This window comes from Heteronotia binoei, chromosome 1 (assembly GCF_032191835.1).
Source record: "Heteronotia binoei isolate CCM8104 ecotype False Entrance Well chromosome 1, APGP_CSIRO_Hbin_v1, whole genome shotgun sequence".
In the NCBI taxonomy this organism is placed as follows: Eukaryota; Metazoa; Chordata; class Lepidosauria; order Squamata; family Gekkonidae; genus Heteronotia; species Heteronotia binoei.
The window spans coordinates 218,901,537-218,925,437 of NC_083223.1; the positions used below are offsets into that span (position 1 = coordinate 218,901,537).

At 41.3% G+C, this 23,901-nt stretch overlaps 1 protein-coding gene across 1 annotated transcript in view; it reads left to right on the forward strand.

Annotated features, from left to right (window-relative positions):
- The window catches only part of PRKCE (protein kinase C epsilon), a 563,878-nt gene that overhangs the window by 419,532 nt on the left and 120,445 nt on the right, over positions 1–23,901 (forward strand). Inside the window, exons 8-10 of the mRNA XM_060247704.1 lie at positions 1,311–1,407; positions 3,042–3,253; positions 12,166–12,339. Coding sequence (XP_060103687.1) covers positions 1,311–1,407; positions 3,042–3,253; positions 12,166–12,339 — 483 coding nt within the window. The remainder of the gene's footprint in view (positions 1–1,310; positions 1,408–3,041; positions 3,254–12,165; positions 12,340–23,901) is intronic.

The following is a 23,901-nucleotide window of genomic DNA, read 5'->3' on the forward strand; positions in this document are numbered from 1 at the left end:
ATATCACTTATTAATTATGGGTTGGATCCAGGGAAGAACTCCACCCAAGATGTGTCTTAGCTGCCACACCTTTTTTGCTGTCCAGTCAAGGGATTCTTTGGAAGCATAGACTATGCAATGTGGGTGGGGTCTTGGGTAAGAAAGGAGGATCAACAGAAATCAGGTACCTCCATTTTTGCCCAGACTGAAGTGCTATTTTATTAATGGAAGGAAGAGTTTATATTCAGTCCTGAATTTTTCATATTTATAGCTCACTCTTCTTAAGAAGGAGATCATTTAGGATGACTTGCCTTATGGATATGGCACCCAGGTGATCTTCTTCATGCAGGATATAGGACTACATGGATATTACAGCTGAATTATGTAACTTCAGATCACTCAGTGGACCTAAATTCATTCTTGCCGTTGGCCAAGATTGCCAACCATCATGTTAGCAAGTCTCCATAGCTTTAAGTCCAGTAAATCCTGCTCTGATAAAATACCATTTAAATTTCTCAATGAATTATAGTCTTTGTTTGGAGCTGAAGGTGCAAATTCTTCCAGGAATTACATTATTTCAGAAGTGTTTGGGGGTCAACTTTCACATGTGCATCTAAATGGGAGTTTTATCTAGATTTCTTTTTGAGCCCTTGGCAAGCCTATCAGTTCAACTTTTAAAAGAAAAGATTGTATGTATGTTGAAAACTTCAAACAGGTGACAACAAGAATTTCAGTTTCAGTTACCTGCAGCTTTCTTATATTTATTATTATTAATCATTCAGCTTAATGGATCGCGCCATCCCAGCTGGTGCCAGGCTCTGGGTGGTGTACAACAACGGACAATAAATTCTTACATTTAAACCAAAGATTATAAACCCTTGATGGCGTCCTGTTAAAGTTCTTCTAATTCAGATTTCCAGACACTGCATGGGGGGGGGGGGCGCGGAATGGAGGAGAGAGGTGCCAGCTCAGCAGTTGTCACTGTCCTCATTCAAAAGCCTGGTGGAACATCTCCATCTTGCAGGCCCTGTGGAACTGTAAAAGATCTCACATGGCCCTGATGTTCTCTGTCAGGGTGTTTCACCAGGTCAGGGCCAGAACTGAAAAAGTTCTGGTCCTTGTTGAGGACAGCCAGACCGCTTTAGGGCCAGGGATCACCAGCAAATTTCAGGAAGTAGAGCGTAGTTCTCAAATAGAGACATGACAGAGGAGGCAGTCCCACAGATACATCAGTCCCAGACCACAATGAAACTGCATTTTTACTATCTCATAATTATTACATCACAGTGCTTTGCTACAGCTGAACTTCTTTGTTATTGGACTATTCTTAGCTTGTTCCAGGTGCTGAATCTCAACCACCAGTTCCTGGATCCTCACCAGGAGAAGATGACAGATCAAAGTCTGCACCAACTTCTCCATGTGATCAAGGTACACTGACTTTTTGTTGGTGGTGGTTACTGTAAGCCATAATCCTGTAAAATGTTATCCCTGGTAGCTCAGATTTAACTAAGAATATAAAGCATCAATTTCATAATTTGGCCATATCAGACATGTGCTGCTTTATACTAAGTTGGACTCCTAGTTTGTCTAGTCTGTTACAGTCTATTCTCACTCATAATGGTTCTCCAAGATCTTAGGCAGACATCTTTCTCAGCTGTGTGCTCAGGACTGAATCTGAGTAGGGACTGTGGCTCAGTGGTGGAAGTTCCAGCATCTCCAGTGAAGAGGTCATGTAGTAGCTGATGTGAAAAACCTCTGCTTGAAATCCTGGAGATCCACTGCCAGTAAGAACAGGCAATACTCACCTTGGTAGACTAATTGTATGACTCCGTGTAAACCATCTTTACACACTGGTGATTCTATTGCATTTTACTGAAGATGGTTTTATTGTTGTGGTTGTTGATATTTGTCATTTTGATTTGAGTAGCTTGGTTTTCATATGAAAGAGAATTCAGAATACAGTTTCCTTAACTAAACAAATGCGAAGCCTGTGCTCTACTATTTAGCTGCTGTTAGTCCTCTAGTTTGGGCCCATAGTTCTTCAGGCTTAAGAATGACCTTTAGCATGATTAGCATGAGATATGGACTCTGCCAGTATCCCTGCTGGACAGTACCTATTTACTTTCCCTGCTGGGAAAGCTGGGAAGCCCACTGATCTAACATTTCCTGCAATTTTTTAAATTCCCATTGCTTATACTCATTGTAACATCCTTTCTTAGAAGGCTGGAAGCCCTTAACCCTAAGCAAGGCATTTTCCAGTTAATGCTTCTCTGACAAATGCATATCTAACACACTTTTCAAGGAGAAGAGAATTCACCAAGGACTTGAGAGTAGGAAATGTTCTGCTGTTGTATAAGTGTGATTACATGAGCTAGTTTAGTCATGGCAGCTGGAACATACACATGAGAATGAGGTTAGCAGCTGTCTCAGACAACTGGCCTGCAGATTATAAGAGGACAACTGATAGCATATGTGGCTTTAATGTCTCAATATTGGGAGGTCCAGAGCAAGGCCAAGAAGGAGTCTCCAAGAAGAAGTGTTCTGTAGGACAATGAGGAGAAACTGCATGAACTTAAATCCCTTCCCTTCTAGTCTGAGGCTCATACACCCCCACTTAGCCCCAACATTTCCAGTTCCTTGAACACTTTAAAAAGTTATATGAAAGGAAAGATGAAAGACAACTAGACATAATTCTTTCTTGTTTGAAAGACACCTGTTACTGTTGTTGTTGATGATGATTATGATAATAATTATTATGTTGCTATTTAAAGTTTGACAAATGCAAGGCCAGAGGGGACAGAGATAAATAGGGGGAGAAGCACAAATTCATCCCATGCTTGGACTCACTAATACTTGGGCTTAGCTTCTGTAAGGAGAGGCTTGTGCCAACAGACTTCACAGAGAGAAGATGGGTTTGAAGGAAGTAATGGTTTCTGTTGGGTACAATGAAGGATGTGTCTTAGAGCATCCCTTTCCCCAAAATCAACATCAAAGAAACTTACACAGATTTTTTTTTAAAAAAAATAGCCAGATCCAGAACAATTATGTTAATCCTTTCACAGAAATTAAAGAGCTTGAAAATAATATTAGGAAGGCTTTGTCATTTGACAATCGAGGAGAAGAACACCGGGGAGCAGGAACAGCCTCAACTGACAACCAGTTAAATGCACTTGGGGAGAACGGTGAAAACGGGGAAGTCAAAGCCCAGATGAAACGCATGGGCCTCGAAGAGTTTAACTTCATTAAAGTCTTAGGAAAAGGCAGCTTTGGAAAGGTGAGTAGTCTTTGATTGCTCCTTGATTACTTTTGCGCTGTGCACTGAAAATATACTGATGTGGGGAGAAAAGTTGTGAATGCTGCTACATATTTGCAGTGCAATTTGTGTCCCGTGGAATCCTGGGAACTGTCATTTCCATTACAGCATGGTGTTCTAGTATGGATTAGGATCTGGAGGAGGCAAATGTCATCCCAATCTTCAAAAAAGGGAGCAGGGATGACCCAGGAAACTACAGGCCAGTTGGTCTAACTTAATCTGCGAGCACCAACTTTGTGATCTGGGGAAGTCAGAGCTGACTTGTTCCCAACAGGTCCTGCCAGACCAACCTCATTTCTTCTTTGATTAAGTAACAAGCTTACTGAATCAAGAGAATTCTGTTAATGTTAGAAGCAGGAAACCAGCCAGGGAGGCACTGGATAACAAGGGGTAAAAGGATTACTGAAGGAGGATAGGGAAATGGCTGAGAAGCTGAATGCATTTTTTGCCTCCACTGTGGAAGATGAGAAGTGTTTGCCCGCTCCAGAACCACTGATTCTGGAAGGGGTGTTGAAAGACCTGAGTCAAATTGAGGTTACAAGAGAGGAGGTCCTACAACTGATTGACGAATTAAAAACTAGTAAGTCACCAGATCCGGATGGCATGCATCCAAGAGTTCTGAAAGAACTCAAAGTTGAACTTGTGGATCTCCTGACAAAAATATGTAATCTTTCATTGAAATCTGCCTCCATTCCTGAGGACTGGAAGGTAGCAAATGTCACCCCCATCTTTAAAAAGGGTTCCAGAGGAGATCCGGGAAATTATAGGCCAGTCAGTCTGACTTCAATACCGGGAAAGTTGGTAGAAAGCATTATCAAGGACAGAATGAGTAGGCACATTGATGAACACAAGTTATTGAGGAATACTCAGCATGGATTCTGTAAGGGACTAACCTGTTACAGTTCTTTGAGGGGGTGAACAAACATGTGGACAAAGGGGACCCAATAGATGTTGTTTACCTTGACTTCCAGAAAGCTGTTGATAAAGCTCCTCATCATAGGCTCCTTAGTAAGCTCGAGAGTCATGGAGTAAAAGGACAGGTCCTCTTGTGGATAAAAACTGGCTAATTAATAGGAAGCAGAGAGTGAGTATAAATGGGCAGTCTTCACAGTAAGAGTTGTTCAGCAGTGGAATCAGCTACTGAGGGAGTGGTGAGCTCCCCCTCACTGGCAATCTTTAAGCAGTGGCTGGATGAACACTTCTCAGGGATGCTGTAGGCTGATATTGCATTGAGAAAGGGATTGGACTAGATGGCCTGTATGGCCCCTTCCAACTCTTTGATTCTGTTTCCCTGCCTCTGTTTTTGGGGACTACGAGGACAGCCAATTCTGTGCCAAGAGAGTGCCAACAAATTCAGAAAATCATCATCTCATTCAGCAAGTGTCTAGACAGGACTGTTCCATAGCCTGACTTAATGAGGAATCAATCCAGACTCAGAAGGACTTCCTTTTAGAAGACAAAAGCACACCAATGTATTTGCTTTTTAATTTGATGGCATCCCTAATTGGCATACATAAAAAATTGTAACAATGAATAAAGATTGAAATGCTTCTTCAGATTTGAAATACAATAAAAAGTCATGCAGTAAGAGATCTAATCTTATGCTCCCTGATTATGCCAAATGAAAGATACCTTGCTACCAAATATGTAATGTGGGGATGCTGATCAGATATAGAAAATTAGCCTCTCTTCAGATAGTCCTTGAAGATTAAACAAGAGCGATCTAATAATGGACCCTGTACTTTTTCATAAAAATCACAATAGAGTAGAAAATGAGCTACCAATTCAGATTTCCTCCCTCTAGCCAGTCTGATGTAGTGGTTAAGTGCATGGACTCTTATCTGGGAGAACCGGTTTTTATTCCCCACTCTTCCACTTGCATCTGCTGGAATGGCCTTGGGTCAGCCATAGCTTTCACAGGAGTTTTCCTTGAAAGGACAGCTGTTGTGAAAAACTCTCTCTGCCCCACCTGCTTCACAAGGTATCTGTTGTGGGGGGGGGGGAGGTAGAGGAGATTGTGACCACTCTAAGACTCTGAGATTCAGAGTATAGGGCAGGATATAAATCCAATATTTTCTTATTAATTAATTTATTTATTTTATTACACTTATATCTCACCCTCCCCTGACGGGCTCAGGGCAGCTAACAGCAATTAAAATAACAGAAAATTATATCATTACAATAAAATTACAGTAAAATCCTAAAAACATCTCAAACATATACGGTTCTTCTTCTTCTTCTTCTTACATGGGCAGAGTCTTTCATGATGGGGAATGTTTGCAAATCCCCCAGACAGGACCGCTGATGGGGGTGGGGAATAAGCTGTGAGAAGTAAACAGCAGGCACATAGTAATCAGGGGTGGTGCCAAACACCAGAGGGGCTGAACAACACTAATAGCTGGTGGAAAAGTCTTAAAGACCACTTAAATCCTTTACACATCAAATTCTATTATATTCATAGAACACATCAAAAGAGCATTCATCTGTGGTGGTTTCCTGTGTGTGTGTAAACACCAGGGGGGAAGCATCCTTAACATTCATCTCTCATAAGCTGCTCAACATGCTGGGCAATAGATCTAGAATCTCTACCATACTGGGCTATTTTGGCTGTTTTGGGGCTGTTTTGGTGGTAGAAGGCATAACATATATCTGTTGCCTGACCCTTTATTGGATGACATCATAGAATTGGAAGGGACCTCCAGGGTCATGACAGCACCATGGCATGCATGACAGTACCTATTTGTTCTGTGTGCTGATGCTAGGACTTGTATTGGACTGGCTCACCTGCCAGCATCACTACCCATCGTGAAAGTGCAGAGCTGCCCTGTGCATATGCACAGTGGGGGAAATGATACAAATTCAGTGTACACACCCAGCATAGTTATCAGTTTTTGTAACAAAGACATATAACTTATAAAATGTAAGTTATTATACTGAAGTTTGTTGTAGCTCCTCCAAATGCTGATGTCTTGAGGGGCAGTAAAAATCAGCACATAACATGGTGAATTCAAATGTGAAGATCCAGGATCAGCTTTTCCTTGTCCAGCTCTGGTCTCTCTGGGTGTCTACCTTACCTGGTGTTTTTTAGGATGCTTTAGCTGTGCCCTAAGAAGAGCCATCAGAATTGACTAAAATGAATGCATTTTCTATAGACTTTTGATGCTGAAGAAGTACCCCAACTCTAAGATGGATTTTGAAAAAATATCAATGTTGTTTCAGAGGGTAGTGTGTTGGTCTGCAGTAGGACAACTAAAGCCTAGTCCAGTATCACCTTAGAGACCGCAAAATATTCAGGGTATTAGCTTTCAAGAGTCAGAGTTGTCTGACGAAGGCTTTGACTTTCCAGAGCTTGCACCACCAAAATCTTGTTGGTCTCAAAGGGTCTGCTGGACTCAAGCAATATTGAATTGTGTGTGTTAAGTGGAAAATATGTCTGCTGATTGAAATGCTAAGCCACAGCTGGCACCTTCTCTCAAGACCCAATTGCAGAAGGTACTTTATAGGGGTTTTGACATTTAGTCTCTCTGCAGTTGATTTCCACTTTGCGTTCCTTCATTTTGCAAGTTAAATTATGTTTTTCAACTTGCCGGCCATACAGACACAACAAGGCGTTTAAATGTTAAACTGTGCTTGCTCTGTCTCCTGCTGCTACTGCAAAGAGGAGTTTCAGAGGTGACTTCCAAGGTGAAGGAAGTGGCAGGTTTGAATCTCTTCATTTATTGATTTGTTGTGGTTCCTTGCAGACAACAACACTAGTTGATTTATTTATTAGTTTCTCAGCAATGTATGTGGAAATTTGGAAGAATACTCAGAGTGTGCAAAGAGAGTCTTAGTTTCAATTTCTGGTATTGCCAGTGAAAAAAATGTTGGGAAAGGGAAAGACCCTGAAGAACTGCAGCCAATCAGAATAGATAACACTGGGCAAAGATGGTTGGATGGTTTGAGGCAGCATCAGATAAAATGCTCTAGAAATTTGGAGGGAAAACAATGTAATAAGCAGGATGGCCACAGTCCAAGCCCTAGACATGTGCACCAAGGAATTTCATTAGGACAAAATCCAGCACTTTAGTAATAATATCCACTGTTTTGAGAATATGGGTTTGGGTCACACATCAGAACATTCCCACATAGCAGGGTTGTATTTGCAACGTATCTATATATTTGATACATCTTTATTCTAGACTGCCACTAAAGAGCTCAAGTGGAATACATGCCTCTCTCTCTTCCTTGTATCCTCCCAATAATGCTTTGAGATAGATTTGGCCTAACAATGGTGACTGGCCAAAGGTCATACAGTGAGTTCTGTGACTGAATGCAGATTTGAACCCCAGTCTCCCTGACCAGTGCTCTAACCATTACATTACATGTATATGAAATTCAACATTACACCAGTGTTTCTGCAGCAAACACCTAAAGCATGAAAGGTTATATTTGTGTTTCTGGGAGCCATCAGTGGGGAATGGCACCCCTTTGAAGATGTACATGTTGTTTAGGATCCACATGTTGTTTCTACTTAGTGTTTCTTGCAAGAAGGACTGCTGTAGTGCTAGTGCATGGGTGGCCAAACTGTGGCTCTTTCACACATATTGTGTGGCTTTTGAAGCCTCCATTGCCCTGTTGGCCAGCTTGGAGAAGGCATTTGGCTCTTTAAATCACTTTGCCAAGCCAAACCAGCCAGCAGCATGGAAGATGCACTTAAAGTTAAAGTTGCTTTCTTCCCCCTCCCTCTCCCCATCTATTTCCCTGCCTGCCTGCCTGCCCTGTGTCAAGCACTGCACAATCTCCATCAATTATGACTTCTATGATGGTGAATCATAGGAAGTTTATTCACTTAATGAAGAAGTTACAAGCCAAGAATGAGTCTTGGTAGAACTGAGTCCCTCAGGTACAGACAGTCAATTATATTAGATGGTACAAGTTTGAAGCTGTGGCGGAACAGGCATCTGTCCACAGTCCTTGCACCCGTGCAGCTGTCTGTGGCTTGCAAGCCTCGCTGCCACCCTACCCCACCCCCTGGTGGGTGTAACCCTTCCTCAGTTCACTGCCACCACTCACTGAATTATCACTGCCATCTTAGAGGGGCAGTGAGACCCCTCTGGCTGGATCTCCTTGTTTGGAGGTGAAATCTCCAGTCTTTGGGGTGGCCCTGGAGAGTTGGCAACTCAAAACAGGTCTCTCCTTTCTCTTCCCAGGGTTTCCTTTTCTATGTTGGTAACATGCAGAGTGGGGGAGACTAAATGGTCAGAGCACAACTCCAAAAATATAAAGATTTATTCAAAGTATTTACACTATAAACAGAGAACACATATATTACTTGGATAAGGCACACTACAAGGGAAACTTATACTGGGGACCAACAGGGCACAAATAAAACAGAAGAAAAACGTAGTCCTCTCTCCCTACACACTTTTTTAGACCCAAGGGCTGCAGGGCTTTGTATGCCAAAGGAGGAGGACATTTTAACATCTAAATTATAAACAGCCATTTTAAAACCAGCCACTTGAACCATTTCGTTACAGAAGCAATGAACGCTTTTTTTTTCTATCAATGAAGCATTCCCCTTCCCCCCATTAGTATTATTTCCAGTTAGAACAAATGACTTCAAAAGCAATAGTCTCTTGAGAGTGGCTGACCTTGATGCCAAGGCGAACCACATAACTCAGGGTGAGAAAAAGCTACTTGTAAGTTTTACAGACAAAACACATTTGATTAGCAAGCAAGCAATTCCAGCAGCATAGCAAGGAGATTAGAAGGACCTGGACCAACATGGAGTTACTTGTGGCAAGAAGCATTCTTTATACCTTGCAGCTCTCAAACATATGACGTTCATGTTTTGTGACTCTCAGACATCTAACGTTTATTCTGCGTGGCTCTTACGTTAAGCAGGTTTGGCCACCCCTGTGCTCGTGTTTTCATGACAAATATAAATGCCAAATATTGAACTTTATGGAATTGCTCTAAGTAAGGTCCCAGGTCTGTCATGGCATCAACCCTAATTCTAAAGACTAATTCACATGATCAAGCCAGCATGGTGAGTGTGGGGCAACATTTTTCATTTAGTTACTGTAGTGCCAATAAATGTACTCAGTAGAGTTGTAGCGATATGGCGAATGAGGCTTTACTCACCAGTTAGACATGTGATGGAATAAATGTACTCAATAGAGTTGTAGCGATATGGCGAATGAGGCTTTACTCACCAGTTAGACATGTGATGGAGGGGTTGTAGAATTACTTCACCATGAATGAAACTCTTCAGATGTTACACTCTGGTTGCTACAGATTAGTGGCACTGCATGTGCTTGATCTAAACTCCATATGGATTCTAGCGTAAGAGGAGCTCTGAATGGAGATGTGCATCTTTAAGGAAAAGTTATTTTACATGCCAAGGCATTTTTAGCTGCAGCTGACCACAACATAAGAACATAAGAGAAGCCATGTTGGATCAGGCCAACGGCCCATCAAGTCCAACACTCTGTGTCACACAGTGGCAAAAAATTTTATATACACACATACACTGTGGCTAATAGCCACTGATGGACCTGTGCTCCATATTTTTATCTAAACCCTTCTTGAAGGCGGCTATACTTGTGGCCGCCACCACCTCCTGTGGCAGTGAATTCCACATGTTAATCACCCTTTGGGTGAAGAAGTACTTCCTTTTATCCGTTTTAACCTTTCTGCTCAGCAATTTCATCGAATGCCCACAAGTTCTTGTATTGTGAGAAAGGGAGAAAAGTACTTCTTTCTCTACTTTCTCCATCCCATGCATTATCTTGTAAACCTCTATCATGTCACCCCGCAGTCGACGTTTCTCCAAGCCAAAGAGTCCCAAGCGTTTCAACCTTTCTTCATAGGGAAAGTGCTCCAGCCCTTTAATCATTCTAGTTGCCCTTCTCTGGACTTTCTCCAATGCTATAATATCCTTTTTGAGGTGCGGCGACCAGAACTGCACACAGTACTCCAAATGAGACCGCACCATCGATTTATACAGGGGCATTATGATACTGGCTGATTTGTTTTCAATTCCCTTCCTAATAATTCCCAGCATGGCGTTGGCCTTTTTTATTGCAGACACACACTGTCTTGACATTTTCAGTGAGTTATCTACCACGACCCCAAGATCTCTCTCTTGGTCAGTCTCTGCCAGTTCACACCCCATCAACTTGTATTTGTAGCTGGGATTCTTGGCCCCAATGTGCATTACTTTGCACTTGGCCACATTGAACCGCATCTGCCACGTTGACGCCCACTCACCCAGCCTCAACAGATCTCTTTGGAGTTCCTCACAATCCTCTCTGGTTCTCACCACCCTGAACAATTTAGTGTCATCCACAAACTTGGCCACTTCACTGCTCACTCCCAACTCTAAATCATTTATGAACAAGTTAAAGAGCATGGGACCCAGTACCGAGCCCTGCGGCACCCCACTGCTTACCGTCCTCCACTGCGAAGACTGCCCATTTATACTGACTCTCTGCTTCCTATTACTAAGCCAGTTTTTGATCCACAAGAGGACCTGTCCTTTTACTCCATGACTCTCAAGTTTTCTAAGGAGCCTTTGATGAGGAACTTTATCAAAAGCTTTCTGGAAGTCAAGGTAAACAACATCTATCGGGTCGCCTTTGTCCACATGTTTGTTCACCCCCTCAAAGAAATGTAACAGGTTAGTGAGGCAAGATCTTCCCTTGCAGAACCCATGCTGAGTCTTCCTCAATAACCCGTGTTCATCAATGTGCCTACTCATTCTGTCCTTGATAATGGTTTCTACCAACTTTCCCGGTATTGAAGTCAGACTGACTGGCCTGTAATTTCCCGGATCTCCTCTGGAACCCTTTTTAAAGATGGGGGTGACATTTGCTACCTTCCAGTCCTCAGGAACGGAGGCAGATTTCAATGAAAGATTACAGATTTTTGTTAGAAGATCCACAAGTTCAACTTTGAGTTCTTTCAGAACTCTCGGATGTATGCCATCCGGACCCGGTGACTTATTAGTTTTTAATTTGTCTATCAGTTGTAGGACCTCCTCTTTTGTCACCTCAATCTGACTCAGGTCTTTCAACACCCCTTCCAAAATTAGTGGTTCTGGGGAGGGCAAAAAGTTCTCGTCTTCCACAGTGAAGACGGAGGCAAAAAATTCATTTAGCTTCTCAGCCATTTCCCTATCCTCCTTCAGTAATCCTTTTACCCCATGGTCATCCAAGGGCCCCACTGCCTCCCTGGCTGGTTTCCTACTTCTAATATATTTGAAGAAAGTTTTATTGTTGGTCTTCATGTTTTTTGCAATATGCTCCTCATAGTCCCTTTTTGCCTGCCTGATCACAGTCTTGCATTTGATTTGCCACAGCCTGTGTTCCCTTTTACTAATCTCACTTGGACTGGTTTTCCACCGCTTAAAGGAGTCCTTCTTACCTTTTACAGCTTCCATTACTTTATTTGTTAACCATGCAGGTCTTTTCTTATGCCTGTTTGTGCCTTTCCTAACTTGTGGTATGTATTTTATCTGAGCTTCTAGGATTATAGTTTTAAATAGCGTCCAAGCTTCCCCGAGGGTTTTGACCGTATGTACCTTTCCTTTCAGTTTCCTCCTCACTCTTGATCCTCCTCACAAAGGCATGAATACTGAGCAACAGCCAAATCTCCATGATTTTACCAATGTTTTATAAGTGCTGGTGATCTAATATCCTAAGATTTATTCATAATATAATATAAACTCCTGATTTCTTATTGCGTAGCATTTATAAAAAGATGCTTTTTTATCAAGGCTATCTACTGCATCTGTGTTTTGGAGATTTTTCTCTGGCTGTATGTTTTGCTTACATGATTCATAAAATATGCCCATAGTATGTAGTAATGGACCTTTCCCTTGGTTCTAGGTCATGTTAGCTGAGCTCAAAGGTAAAGATGAAGTGTATGCAGTAAAAGTCTTAAAGAAAGACGTCATCCTACAAGACGATGATGTTGACTGTACAATGACAGAGAAACGGATTCTGGCATTAGCACGGAAACATCCCTACTTAACTCAGCTCTACTGCTGCTTCCAGACCAAGGTAGGCGAAGTGAAATTGATCCACTAACTGAATCTGAAAATGCTGCACAGAGTTTGGTCTGTGTTCTGGTCCATGTCAAATTGCCTGTAGAAGTAACATTGCAATGCTGTAAGCCAGTACCTCTTTAGGTTAGAGGGGAAGGGATATGTATCCTATAGCCTGATCCCAATAGCTGCTAGATTCAGGTAGTGATGGTCTGTTTGGAGGTCAGGTAGAATTTTATGCCCTGAACATTATTTTTGAAATAGCATACGCATTTCAGAAGAGCAGTGTTTTAGGAAACTGGTGCATCTACTAGAAAAGTTTGCCAGATAAATACATATTGAGGAGATAGATGTATTTTCAAACATTTAAGGCTGACACACAGCTGTGCTGAGTGATCTCAACTTGTTTATATGGAGAGGAAGGCTTAAAATGAACAGTACGTAATCCTGACAAAGTTAGTTGCAACCAAATTGAGTTCAAAGTGTTATAGTAAGACTTAGTTACGATTAATTTAAGTTCCAAGGGTTTGATATTTTTTGCTAGGTTGTAAATAATGTGTTGGAGACAGTCTTTAGAAAACGGTGAAAAATAGAATAGAGCCACATAGAATATTTGGCAATGTTATTGTGGTAGAGTACGCATCTCCAAAGACAGAGTCTACAAAGATATTGTTTTCTGTAAGAAGTTGCATTGCATTACTCTTATCAGCAATTTAAATGTATTGCACATTTTGTCAAGCAGGCAAAGGAAAATATTATCTATGAAGATTTTTATGGCAAATGTCAAACAGGGTCAAGATTTGCACAATTCATGAAGATTTTTTAAAAAAAATGAATGGAGTTTCTTTTGAACACTGTTCAGTTTACGTTTTGTGTTGTCTCCCAAGAACCAGAAGGTGGCAGTACAGAAGCAGAAAAAAAATGACTTTGGTTTTCTTTGTTTGATCTTCTTGCTTACATAACTTCATACAAATATTAACAGTAGCTGTGTTCAAATAAATGTTAACATTCTTCAAAACGAGTCAAAAGTACAATCCATGATGTAATAATAATAATAATAATAATTTTAAATTTATATCCTGCCCTCCCTGCCGAAGCAGGCTCAGGGCGGCTTACATAGCATAAAATACAAATATCACAATGATATAATAATAAAATACCCCAATTACATCATAATTCTATTTCTTAATTAAATATACTATTACATTTAGAAATAGCTTGTAACATTTTTAAATGAAAAATAATTTTGTTCAGGTGTAGTTTGTGTGTATTAAGCCAGGGCATAAGGTATGATGGGTTAGATCCTGCCAACAGATCCAAAAGATCCACCCCTTAACCCTATTAAGGGATCAAGTTGTCAGTGCTGAAAAATGCTTTGCAGCCATAATGGAGTAGTCTAGGGGTGTTTTGCATTTTAAAAATATGACATAAATGTAATATTAATTCATCAAATCAGCTGAAATCTTAGGTTGAAAGGTGATTATTTGAGATCCTTGGTATGTTTTCCAATACAGGCTCTTCATTTGGGATTTCAGATGTGAAATCCCTCTTCTGGACCACAAGCAAAAAAATGTTACAGAAACATGATAGGAATTCATTACTCTGCTGTGCTGGTGAAAGAGCATTTCCAGACTCTTGGGAGAACAAAATCAGAATGTTTGAAAGGTGCCCTTAATCTACAGCTGTGTCAAATGTGCTGTAGAAATGATGGAAACCATCCCCCATGCAAAACTAATACTTTCTACTTAGTCTTTCTTAGAGGGCTTTCATAGGGCTTGCCTCCCTGTTCCATTGGTCTGCATTGAAATGCTCTGCAGACAGTGTGCATACCAGGGAAGGCCAAGATTTGGTAACAGTCTCCTAGCTGCCATTCTAAGCAGCCACTTGCAGCTGTGCGTGTGGTGCTTTGGTGCTGGTGAAAGACACATTCTGCCACTTCAGGAGGTTCTGTTGCTCCTCAGTGTGCTTGGAGCAGGCAAGTCAAATCCCCTCATCATTGCTTCTTCTAAAAATGAGTCTGTAGACAAAAGCAGAAATTTTGTATCATAAGTGTGCAGTTAATTAAACTATTAATGTTTGTGCTGGGTTTTGGGGAGGCACTTATGGTCAGGAACACACAGGAATGCAGTTCCTGCTGGCTTGGTGGCAGGGGTGTGGCCTAATATTCAAATGAGTTCCTGCTGTGATACAATGGTGACATCAAGGGGGCAGCCTAATATGCAAATAAGCTCCTGCTGGGCTTTTTTAAACAAAAAAAGCTCTGCTTATGGTGCATATATTTTCAAGAAATCCAGTGTTCATCCATATTTAGAAACAGACTTCTGGGAATCATGACTGATGGGTAAGTTAACTACTAAAGGGGAAAGCACAGGGGAGTCCAAACTGCAGCTCAGGAGCCACATGTAGAAGATGACAAGAGATTGGATTTATACCCCACCCTTCACTACTCGAAGGAGTCTCAGAGCGATTTACAATCTCCTTTCCGTTCCCCTCCCCAGGACAGACACCCTGTAAGGTAGGTGGAGCTGAGAGAGTTCTGACAAAAACTGCTCTTGAGAGGAACAGCTCTGTGAGAACTTGTGACTGACTCAGGGTCACAACAGCAGGTGCATGTGGAGGAGTGGGGAATCAAATCTGGTTCTCCCAGATAAAAGTCTCCGCACTTAACCACTACACCAAACTGGCTCTCTCATACATGTGGCTCTTGAAGCCCCCACTGCCCCGCTGGCTGACTTGGAAAAGGCATTTGGCTCTTTAAATCACTTCGCCGAGCCAGCCGGCAGCTTGAAGGATGCATTTAAAGTTAAAATTGCTTTCTTTTCACCTCTCCCTCCCCCATCTATTTTCCTTCCTTCCTTCCTTCCTTCCTTCCTTCCTTCCTTCCTTCCTTCCTTCCTTCCTTCCTTCCTTCCTTCCTTCCTTCCTTCCTTCCTTCCTTCCTTCCTTCCTCTGCAGCGCAGCTCTCAAAATCTGATGTTCATGCCTTGTGGCTCTCAAACATCTGACTTTATTATCTGTGGCTCTTATGCTAAGCAAGTTTGGCCACCCCTGTTCTAGCACTTCTTCATTCATAGCACAAACATATTTACCATAAACATTTTTAATTAATATCATTTCTTGTGTTGCCCTTCTTTTATAGAGGTCTGTGGATATCCTCTTCTGCAGTACCTAATGACAACAACAACAACAAAATTTTATTTGTATCCCGCCCTCCCCGCCGGAGCAGACTCAGGGCAAGATCTAACAACAAGATTATGTTTTTACCTGGGCCCATGCGATACACATGCACTTTCCCACCCTGAACACAGTTCCCAGGCATGTGGGAACTGATTTCAACCAAAACTGTTGCCCATAAGGAGAAGGGACTTTTTCCTTACCTTAGTGCCATTTTCCTGACCTGAAATGACCCTAAGAGACAATTTGGTTTGTTGGGGTTCCCACATGTGCTAATGGGGTACACAAATGTTTTCCCACTGGGCAAATAGTGCTTGCCTGAAGCTGTTTAAAGGCAGGAAAATAGCATGGGAGAAAACATACAAACCTTATCTATGAGCACCACAGTCCCAGCCCAAACTGGAACTGTATGCACGTGAGAAATGAATTTCTGGCACAGTCCTCCAGGCGCATGTCTGATCATATGGGACTCAGGGGAAATATAATGTAGTTATGTCCTCTGAAAGCCTTTTTATGTGAGGGGCTGTGCATACAGTACTGTCCACCAAAGGCGCATGATCAAGAGGTGCATACGTAATTAAAGATGTGTTTCTGTATTCTGAGCTGTGCTGGGGACTTTGGTCTATACAGACCAGAAACTAGTCAAAGTGATTACTGTGCGCTATATTCTACACAATATAGTTACAAAAGAAAATCCCTACTGGATAATTCCCCATGAATAAGTCTGATCTCCCTCCGAGAGAAGAGTTAGCTGCATGCTTCATGGGGTGTGACCTTCGGAAGAGTTTTCCAAAGAACGATAATTTCTGCTATAATGTAATACTGAACAACATGTGCACGTTTATGCTTTCATGCTAAATACACCCAGTCCTTAACACTGTTTGGGCGCCCATAACATCTTTTACACAGTGGGAGGGTAACCAGTGTGGTGATGAGTGGTATATGGTGAGCAACAATGATGCCTTGTATACTGTATACTTGTACTGTATACTTGTATTCACACTTTAAACAGGAACTCTGTACTCCCCTTACTAGTCATACACTATAGCTACTCATATACTTCAAGGCACTGGGAACGTATGTTGGCCATGTTGAAACAGCTATATTGGCTGCCAGTCTATTTCTGAGTTCAATTCAAGATGCTTGTTTTGACCTCTAAAGCCCTTCATGACCTGGGACATACACATTTGAAGGAATCTTTCCTTCCATATGTCCTTGTGCACCAACAAAATACTTTTGTTATTAACAAATTTATCACAATTCCGGAGAGCCTGTAAGACATATCTGTTCAGGCAGGCTTTTAATAACTAAATGGAGGTACTTTTAACATATAAGGGGGTGTGTACTATCTACCCCACAGTAGTATCATCACAGATTAATTCCAAATAGACAGAACGCCATCTGGACTGTATTGAAACTGTTTTAACATTTTAATATTTTTTTATTGTTATAATGTGAATCTCTCATCGAATTGTTACTGTTGTTAGCCGCCCTGAGCCCATTTGGGGAGGGTGGGATAAAAGTGCAATAAAATAAATAAATAAATAAAACAAATTAGCACCTTATATTAATAAGCCTCAGTGCTTAAATGTTCTTAAGAAACACAGAGCTGAAACAGAATACAGTGTCCTATGTTCTAACTCTGTCTACATTAAAGAAAACGATTTTGTTGTTGATGCAACATTCAGTTCTCTTTGGAAGCCATTCTACATATCAATTAAGTTACCTTTCTGTGGACTCCAGTTTGCAACACTATGATCTGTTGTGCTGTAAATAAAAACATCAAAAATGTTCTTGCTCATAAAATACTTAGAATGGCAACAACTTCAGATGCTTCAGCTGAGAGATTGTGGAATCATTTTTGACAGAAGTAAAATAAAAATATGTTGACAGAGGTGTCCACAAAGTGTTAAGCTTTGTAATAAGTTAATGTATTACTTTAATGGAGTACATTAAAGTTTGATGTGTTTTAAGTGTCTGACTGAGCTGATCAACCTCTCATTATGAGAAAAGAGTTATGTTCTCCGTGCTTTTTTTCTAGCAAAAACACCTACAGAATAGTCATATTCAGGTCCCATTGAAGATTATGTTTCTAAGCCCTAGCAGCTTTCCAATAACTGATTTGTGGACTGTAGCCTAATTTCTCTTAAAATAATGGCTTCAGGGGCAAAAAATGTGTCATTTGTAATTTACAGTGCAAATGAGAGTGGCTGACTGGCTGGTGCTATATTTGTCTAGGGCTCATCAATGACTTGTAATTCATTTTACCTGATTGCCTTGTGTGTTAGTTGCTAAGCAGCTAAACTTGTTATACAGATGCTACCATATGGATGTAATTGAGTGAAGTTGCATTTACAGCATACAATATTACTGCTGTGTGTCACATTAGAGAACCTTGCAACAGTTATATTTTGCATTCTGACCCTTGGCAGGGGCATCATAGTGACCAAATGTCATGAAACTGGACATTTTGGTTGGGACATTTAAAGTCTGTTGCGGCCACTAATACATTCTGATTCAAAAATAACCCATCACAGATAAAAACCATCAAACATTTTCCCAGATTATTTCATAAAGGGTAAGGTATGAGAAAATATTTCCTTGCTTTCTTTAAGATATTTATTTAAGATAACTATTTCCTTGCTTTCTTTAAGATGGTGAGGGGTCCAGAGACCTCTATGAGGAAAGGTTGAAGGAGTTTAGTATGTTCAGCCTGGAGAGGAGACAGTTGAGAGGTGATATGATAACTATCTTCAAGTACTTGAAGGGCTGTCATATATATGATGGTGCAGGGTTTTTTTTCTGCTGGACTAAAACCAACAGATTTTTGGCAAAAATTAGGAAGAACTTCCTGACAGGAGTGTTTCCTCAGTGGAACAGGCTTCCTCAGGGGGTGGTGGGTTCTCATTCTTTGGAGGTTTTTAAACAGAGGCTAGATAGCCATCTGACCACAATGCTGATTCTGTGAACTTAGACAGTGAGACGGAGGGCAGGAAGGGTGGCATCAGTACTTAGTTCTCATGGCAGTTTGTTACACACCCAGGGAAATACTGAGCTGCCCTGAGTCCATTTGGAATGGGCAGGATATAAATGGAAAGTAAATAAAATAAATAAATGATTGCCACTTTGGGGTCAGGAAGCAATTTTCTTCAGGTCAGTTTTGGCAGGGATCCTGGAGGGGTTTTAGAACATAAGAACATAAGAGAAGCCATGTTGGATCAGGCCAATGGCCCATCCAGTCCAACACTCTGTGTCACACAGCGGCCAAAAAAAAAAAAATATATATATATATACACACACACACATACACACACTGTGGCTAATAGCCACTGATGGACCTCTGCTCCATATTTTTATCTAAACCCCTCTTGAAGGTGGCTATGCTTGTGGCCGCCACCACTTCCTGTGGCAGTGAATTCCACATGTTAATCACCCTTTGGGTGAAGAAGTACTTCCTTTTATCCGTTTTAACCTGTCTGCTCAGCAATTTCATCGAATGCCCATGAGTTCTTGTATTGGGTTCTTGTACTGGGCATGGAGCAGGGTCACTGGGCATGTGTGTGTGGGGAGGTAGTTGTGAATTGCCTGCATTGTGCAGTGGTTTGGACTAAATGACCCTGGAGATCCCCTCCAGCTCTATGATTTTGTGATTCTATATACCAAGCCTGAATGCTCCCTAGAAGCTAAAATGACCAAACTGAGGCTATGCTACTTTGGTCACATTGTGAGAAGACAAGAGTTGTTGGAAAAGACAATAATGCTAGGAAAAGTTGAACACTGCAGGAAAAGAGGAAGACCCAACATGAGATTCATTGATGCAGTCAAGGAAGCCATGGCCCTCCATTTGCAAGACCCGAGCAAGGTTGCTGATAATAGAATGTATTTCTCCCATGGGATCCAGGAAACTGGGCAAAGAAAGCTCTGGCTCTTTCCCTCCCTCCCCAGGGAACCAGGAGGGGGAGGAGCCTCAACCAACTGAGAAAATTGTGATTTTGCTTTGTAGCTCCTGTGTGATTAAGCAAGGTTTGCAAAGCAAAAGAGAAGGAGAAGGAAGCGGACAAGAGCCAGTTGCTCAGGGGGCTGATAGGAGCCCTCTGAGGGCCTGATTCAGCCCTCAGGCTGCATGTTTGACACCTCTGCTCTAGGTGATTTACAAAAGATTCCAAGAGATCTTTGTTTTTATTAATTTTTTTATTTACCCCACATCTCACACACACATTGGGGACCCAAATTGAAGAAGAAGAGTACACTTTTATACCACACTTCTCTAACTTAAGGAGTCCCAAAGCAACTTACAGTCACGTTCCTTTCCTTTCCCCATATCAGGCACCTTATGATGTTAGCTGAGGCTGAGAGAGTTCTGGGAGAACTGTGACTGGCCCAATGTCACCCAGCAGGCTTCAGGTGGAGGAGTGAGGAATAAAACCCAGTTCTCCAGATAACAGTCCACCACTCTTAATAACTATACCATGCTGGCGCTCAGAGGCAAAGTGGCTTACTGTAATGTTCTCTACCCTTCCACACAGCAGTGAAACTGAAGTAGATTAGGGTGAGAGAAAGTGACTAATCCATGGTCACCCAGCCATGGTGAAATAGGAATTTGAACCTAGGTTTCACAGATCCTAGTCCAGCACACTACCTCTATACCATATTGACTCTCTTTCTAGGTCCTGGCCTGACTGAGACCTGTTTAGCTTAAGCAGGGCTGCTGTATCATGCCCTTCAACCATGCCCATGGGCCTTCTCCCTGAACCTGGTGTCCACCATAGGTGGCAGAGCTTCTGCTTCTTGATGTACCTTTTTTCTGTAAGGTTCATTTGGTCTCTACAAAATGTATGGCTCTGTCTATAGGAGCACCTGCCTTATGGAATGGTCTGCCAGAAGAGGCATGTGGGACTCTTTCTTTGGCTAAATTTCAAATTATGGGGCATGGCTCAGTGGTAGAGCATCTGCTTGGCATGCAGAAGGTCCTAGGCTGAGGCCCCAGTATCTCTAGATAAAAGGATCAGGAGATAGGTGATGTAAAAGACTTCCACCTGAGGCCTTGGAGAGTTGCTGCCAGTGTGAGTTGACAATACTGACCTTAATTGACCAAGGGTCTGGTTCAGTATAAGGGAGTTTCATGTGCTCAGAGTGCTGTTTTATCTCAGTGTGCTTTGACAATGAAATTTGGTTTAGTATTTCCTTTGCTGCTGTAGTCTTTGCTCGCTGGATTGTAGGGCTATTTAACATTTATGTCTTTCAAAGACTACTAGCTGGATAGCTGACCTGGATAGCTGAGAAAGACCTGATATATGTTGGAAGATAAGCAGGGTCAGCCCTGGTTAGTATCTGGATTGGGGGATCATGAAGAAAGTCTAGGGTTCCTACATAAAGAAAGACAATGGCAAACTATCTCTGAGTGTCTCTTTTCTTGAACATTCTATGGAGTTGCCTTAAATTGGCTGCAACTTGACAGCAAAAAAAAAAAGTTTTGTAACCATATAAATGGGGAGTGGGGTTTCTGTTGAAGGTTGCTTTTTCTCGGGTGTTTGCTCATTGTAGAATTTTTAATTTTTTTCTATAAGCCATCTTATACAGAGAAAAGACTGGACATTTATTTTCAAATAAACTCTTGTAAATAGTCTAAACCTACTTTAACATCCCACTTGAACGTAACAGTTCATTTTTTAAAAAAATCTGGGGGAACCAGGCTCTTTTAAAATAAAATCTTGCCCTCAGTTGTTCCCCTTAGTTATAAGGTCCAAATTGAGGTTGAGGTCTAAATGCTTTGGGATCACTGCTGTGAAGTAAGGTTTGCAGGGAGCAAGAAGAAAGTAATCACTGAGGCATGATACACTTATGTGCAGGTTGCTTCTAAAGAGTAGTTCAACAGTTCAGGTCTCCCATCAATCACAGGAAAAGCCTGGCTGAGACACCTGAACTTAAGCTGGTTATGGCTTTGTTATGATTTGAATTTCCATCACCAGAGACAGGCCTTATAACTAGGTACTCTGTCCTCACTCAGAGGTGTAATTAAACTATTTTGCTTTGCTACCAGGTGGAGCTACACCTTAAACTGTCTGCTCTCCAGCTGAGGCTGACCCCAACTGACATCTGTTTTACTTCCCTCTAATATTCTGTGCCCCCCCCCAAAGGTGATCGGATGCATAAGCAGCACTTCCATTGGCTCAAGTGCAGAATAATAGGCTTGCTGTTTTACCTTTCAGGGGTAGGACAGCCTCCTGTCCATCACAGTCAACAAGATCATATGGATAGTCTGAATTCACTTTAATGATCCTTTGTACATAGCAGTGCCACTAATTTTGGATCTTCAGTCTTTACCATTTAGAATATAGCAATCATGGCCTTTCAGGAAGTTAGAAGCTGAGTAAATTACTTCTTGAATGTTATTTGCTTTGCCACTTCTCTTGTTAATGTTCTGGAGGTAATATTTTGTCACTTGTTTTTCTATCACATTACTGTTATTGGGCTTTCAAGGTGGTGGTATACAAAAACATAATATTTCAGCTAATGCAAATTAATTAACTCATTAAGGCTAATAAATGCCAACAACTGGAAAAGCAGAAACAATAAGGAAAGAACAGTTCTGTAAAGGAGACCACAAAATAATAAATACACACTTCAGCAGCAAATCCAATAATCTGATCAAAAAGGGCAAGCAACCTACTAAAAAATACATGTCAAATTCTTGGTAAATATACATGTTTTTACTTGGCACAAAACATTTAGCAAGGAAAGTGCCAGGCAAATGTTTGGATTGGAAATGAGCTTAATAATAGGTGGGGATGCCACTACAGAAAAGGTTCTGTTCCTTGAAGGTACCCACACTACCTCCAGTGTACATAAAAGTGATCCTCATAGTAGGGCATGGACTAGATGTGCGCAAGAAAAAAACCAGCTATTTATGGATTTGGGTGTTTGGAAAATATTCAGTATTTCCAAATATCCCCAAATACCAGTATTGGTATTGTACTGGTATTGGGTTAGTATTCAAGAAACCCAAATATATCCGGCTCCATTACACCCTATGCAAACAGTCCCCATATGGTATAGTGGAGAATTTCACTCATCGAGTCATGCAGAGCTGACTCAGTGAGCAAAGTAATTTAAACTTTAAACCCCTTCCATCCTTTCTTGGAGTCAGGCCCTTCTCTCTGGAGTTGTTCCACAGCTGCTGCCCAACTCAGAGGAGGAGAGAGAAGGTGTTTAAAATTTAAACCCCTTCCCCAAATAAAAGACAAATACTCTCCCAGATTGCAGAAGGATGTCATAGGAGTTTGCTCCTGAAGATAATGCGGGGAAAAATGAAAAATTGTGCTCATCAGCATGGTTCAGATGAGATGTCATGGTTTTTCACTTGGCAATGAGCTGAGAGATTTTATGGTCTTGCATACCCCATCCCCGTCCTTCCTGCCCATCATGTATTGCTAGGAAATGAAACACTTCCACTTTCCTGGCAAACCAAGGTGTATTCTTAGCTTTGAACTACAAACTGATATTTGTATCTTCCAGCCATGCCAGGATTCCAAACACCCATTTAATCCTGGTTTAGGGGACAGAGACCACAAACCTTAGCTTGTGGTTTGGTTATAGCAACTTTCAATGAGTGGTCACAGAAGTGGAAAGTATTAATTTCTGACTTGTCCATGAGGGAAGAAGTGGGGTTTATATGACAACCCAAGAATCAACCAAACTCAAGGATCATCCCAGTCATTCAAACTCACTCTCCTAATGACAAGCCATAATTTGTATTTATATGTGAACCATGTCACTAAGATATTCACCAGGTTCCTTTAAACCTAGGCTGATGATGTGATGCACGTATGCATTTGTAAAAGTGTTTGTGGCTTCACTCATGCAGACAGATGTAATCCAGATCAGAATAGCAGTGATTAAAAGGAACTTTTTAATTGCATGGACTGTATCGTTTTCTGCTGAGAGAATGGTAGAGTTTCTTAATAATTTGGTCTCTTCTGTGTAATTTTTGAGTACAGTCAGTCCTTTGAAGAGAAGTGTATATGTTTTGTTCTGTAATATCAAGTGTTCAAGGCAAGACATCACTAACAGTAATATAAATTGTAATTTAACCAGTTGATGCTGATTTTTCTGTCTGCCAGGTTATTCTGTTTGTGTCTGCAGATCAACAAATTATTTTAATTTTCAAGCTATGAAAGTAGCATTTTCTAAAGGCAGGCAAGTCTTCCCCTAAAATGTCTAAATTAAGCAAATGTTCTCTCTCTCTCTCTCTCTCTCTCTTTTTTTTTAAAAAAATGCTCTTGCAATTGTTTTCCCAATCTGCTGCTTTGATGCCATTTCCCCCCTTAAAATTACTGTTATTTTCTTTCAGGCATGAGTTGCATGAGCAAGTCCAGGGATCATGAAAGAATGGGATGGCATAGGA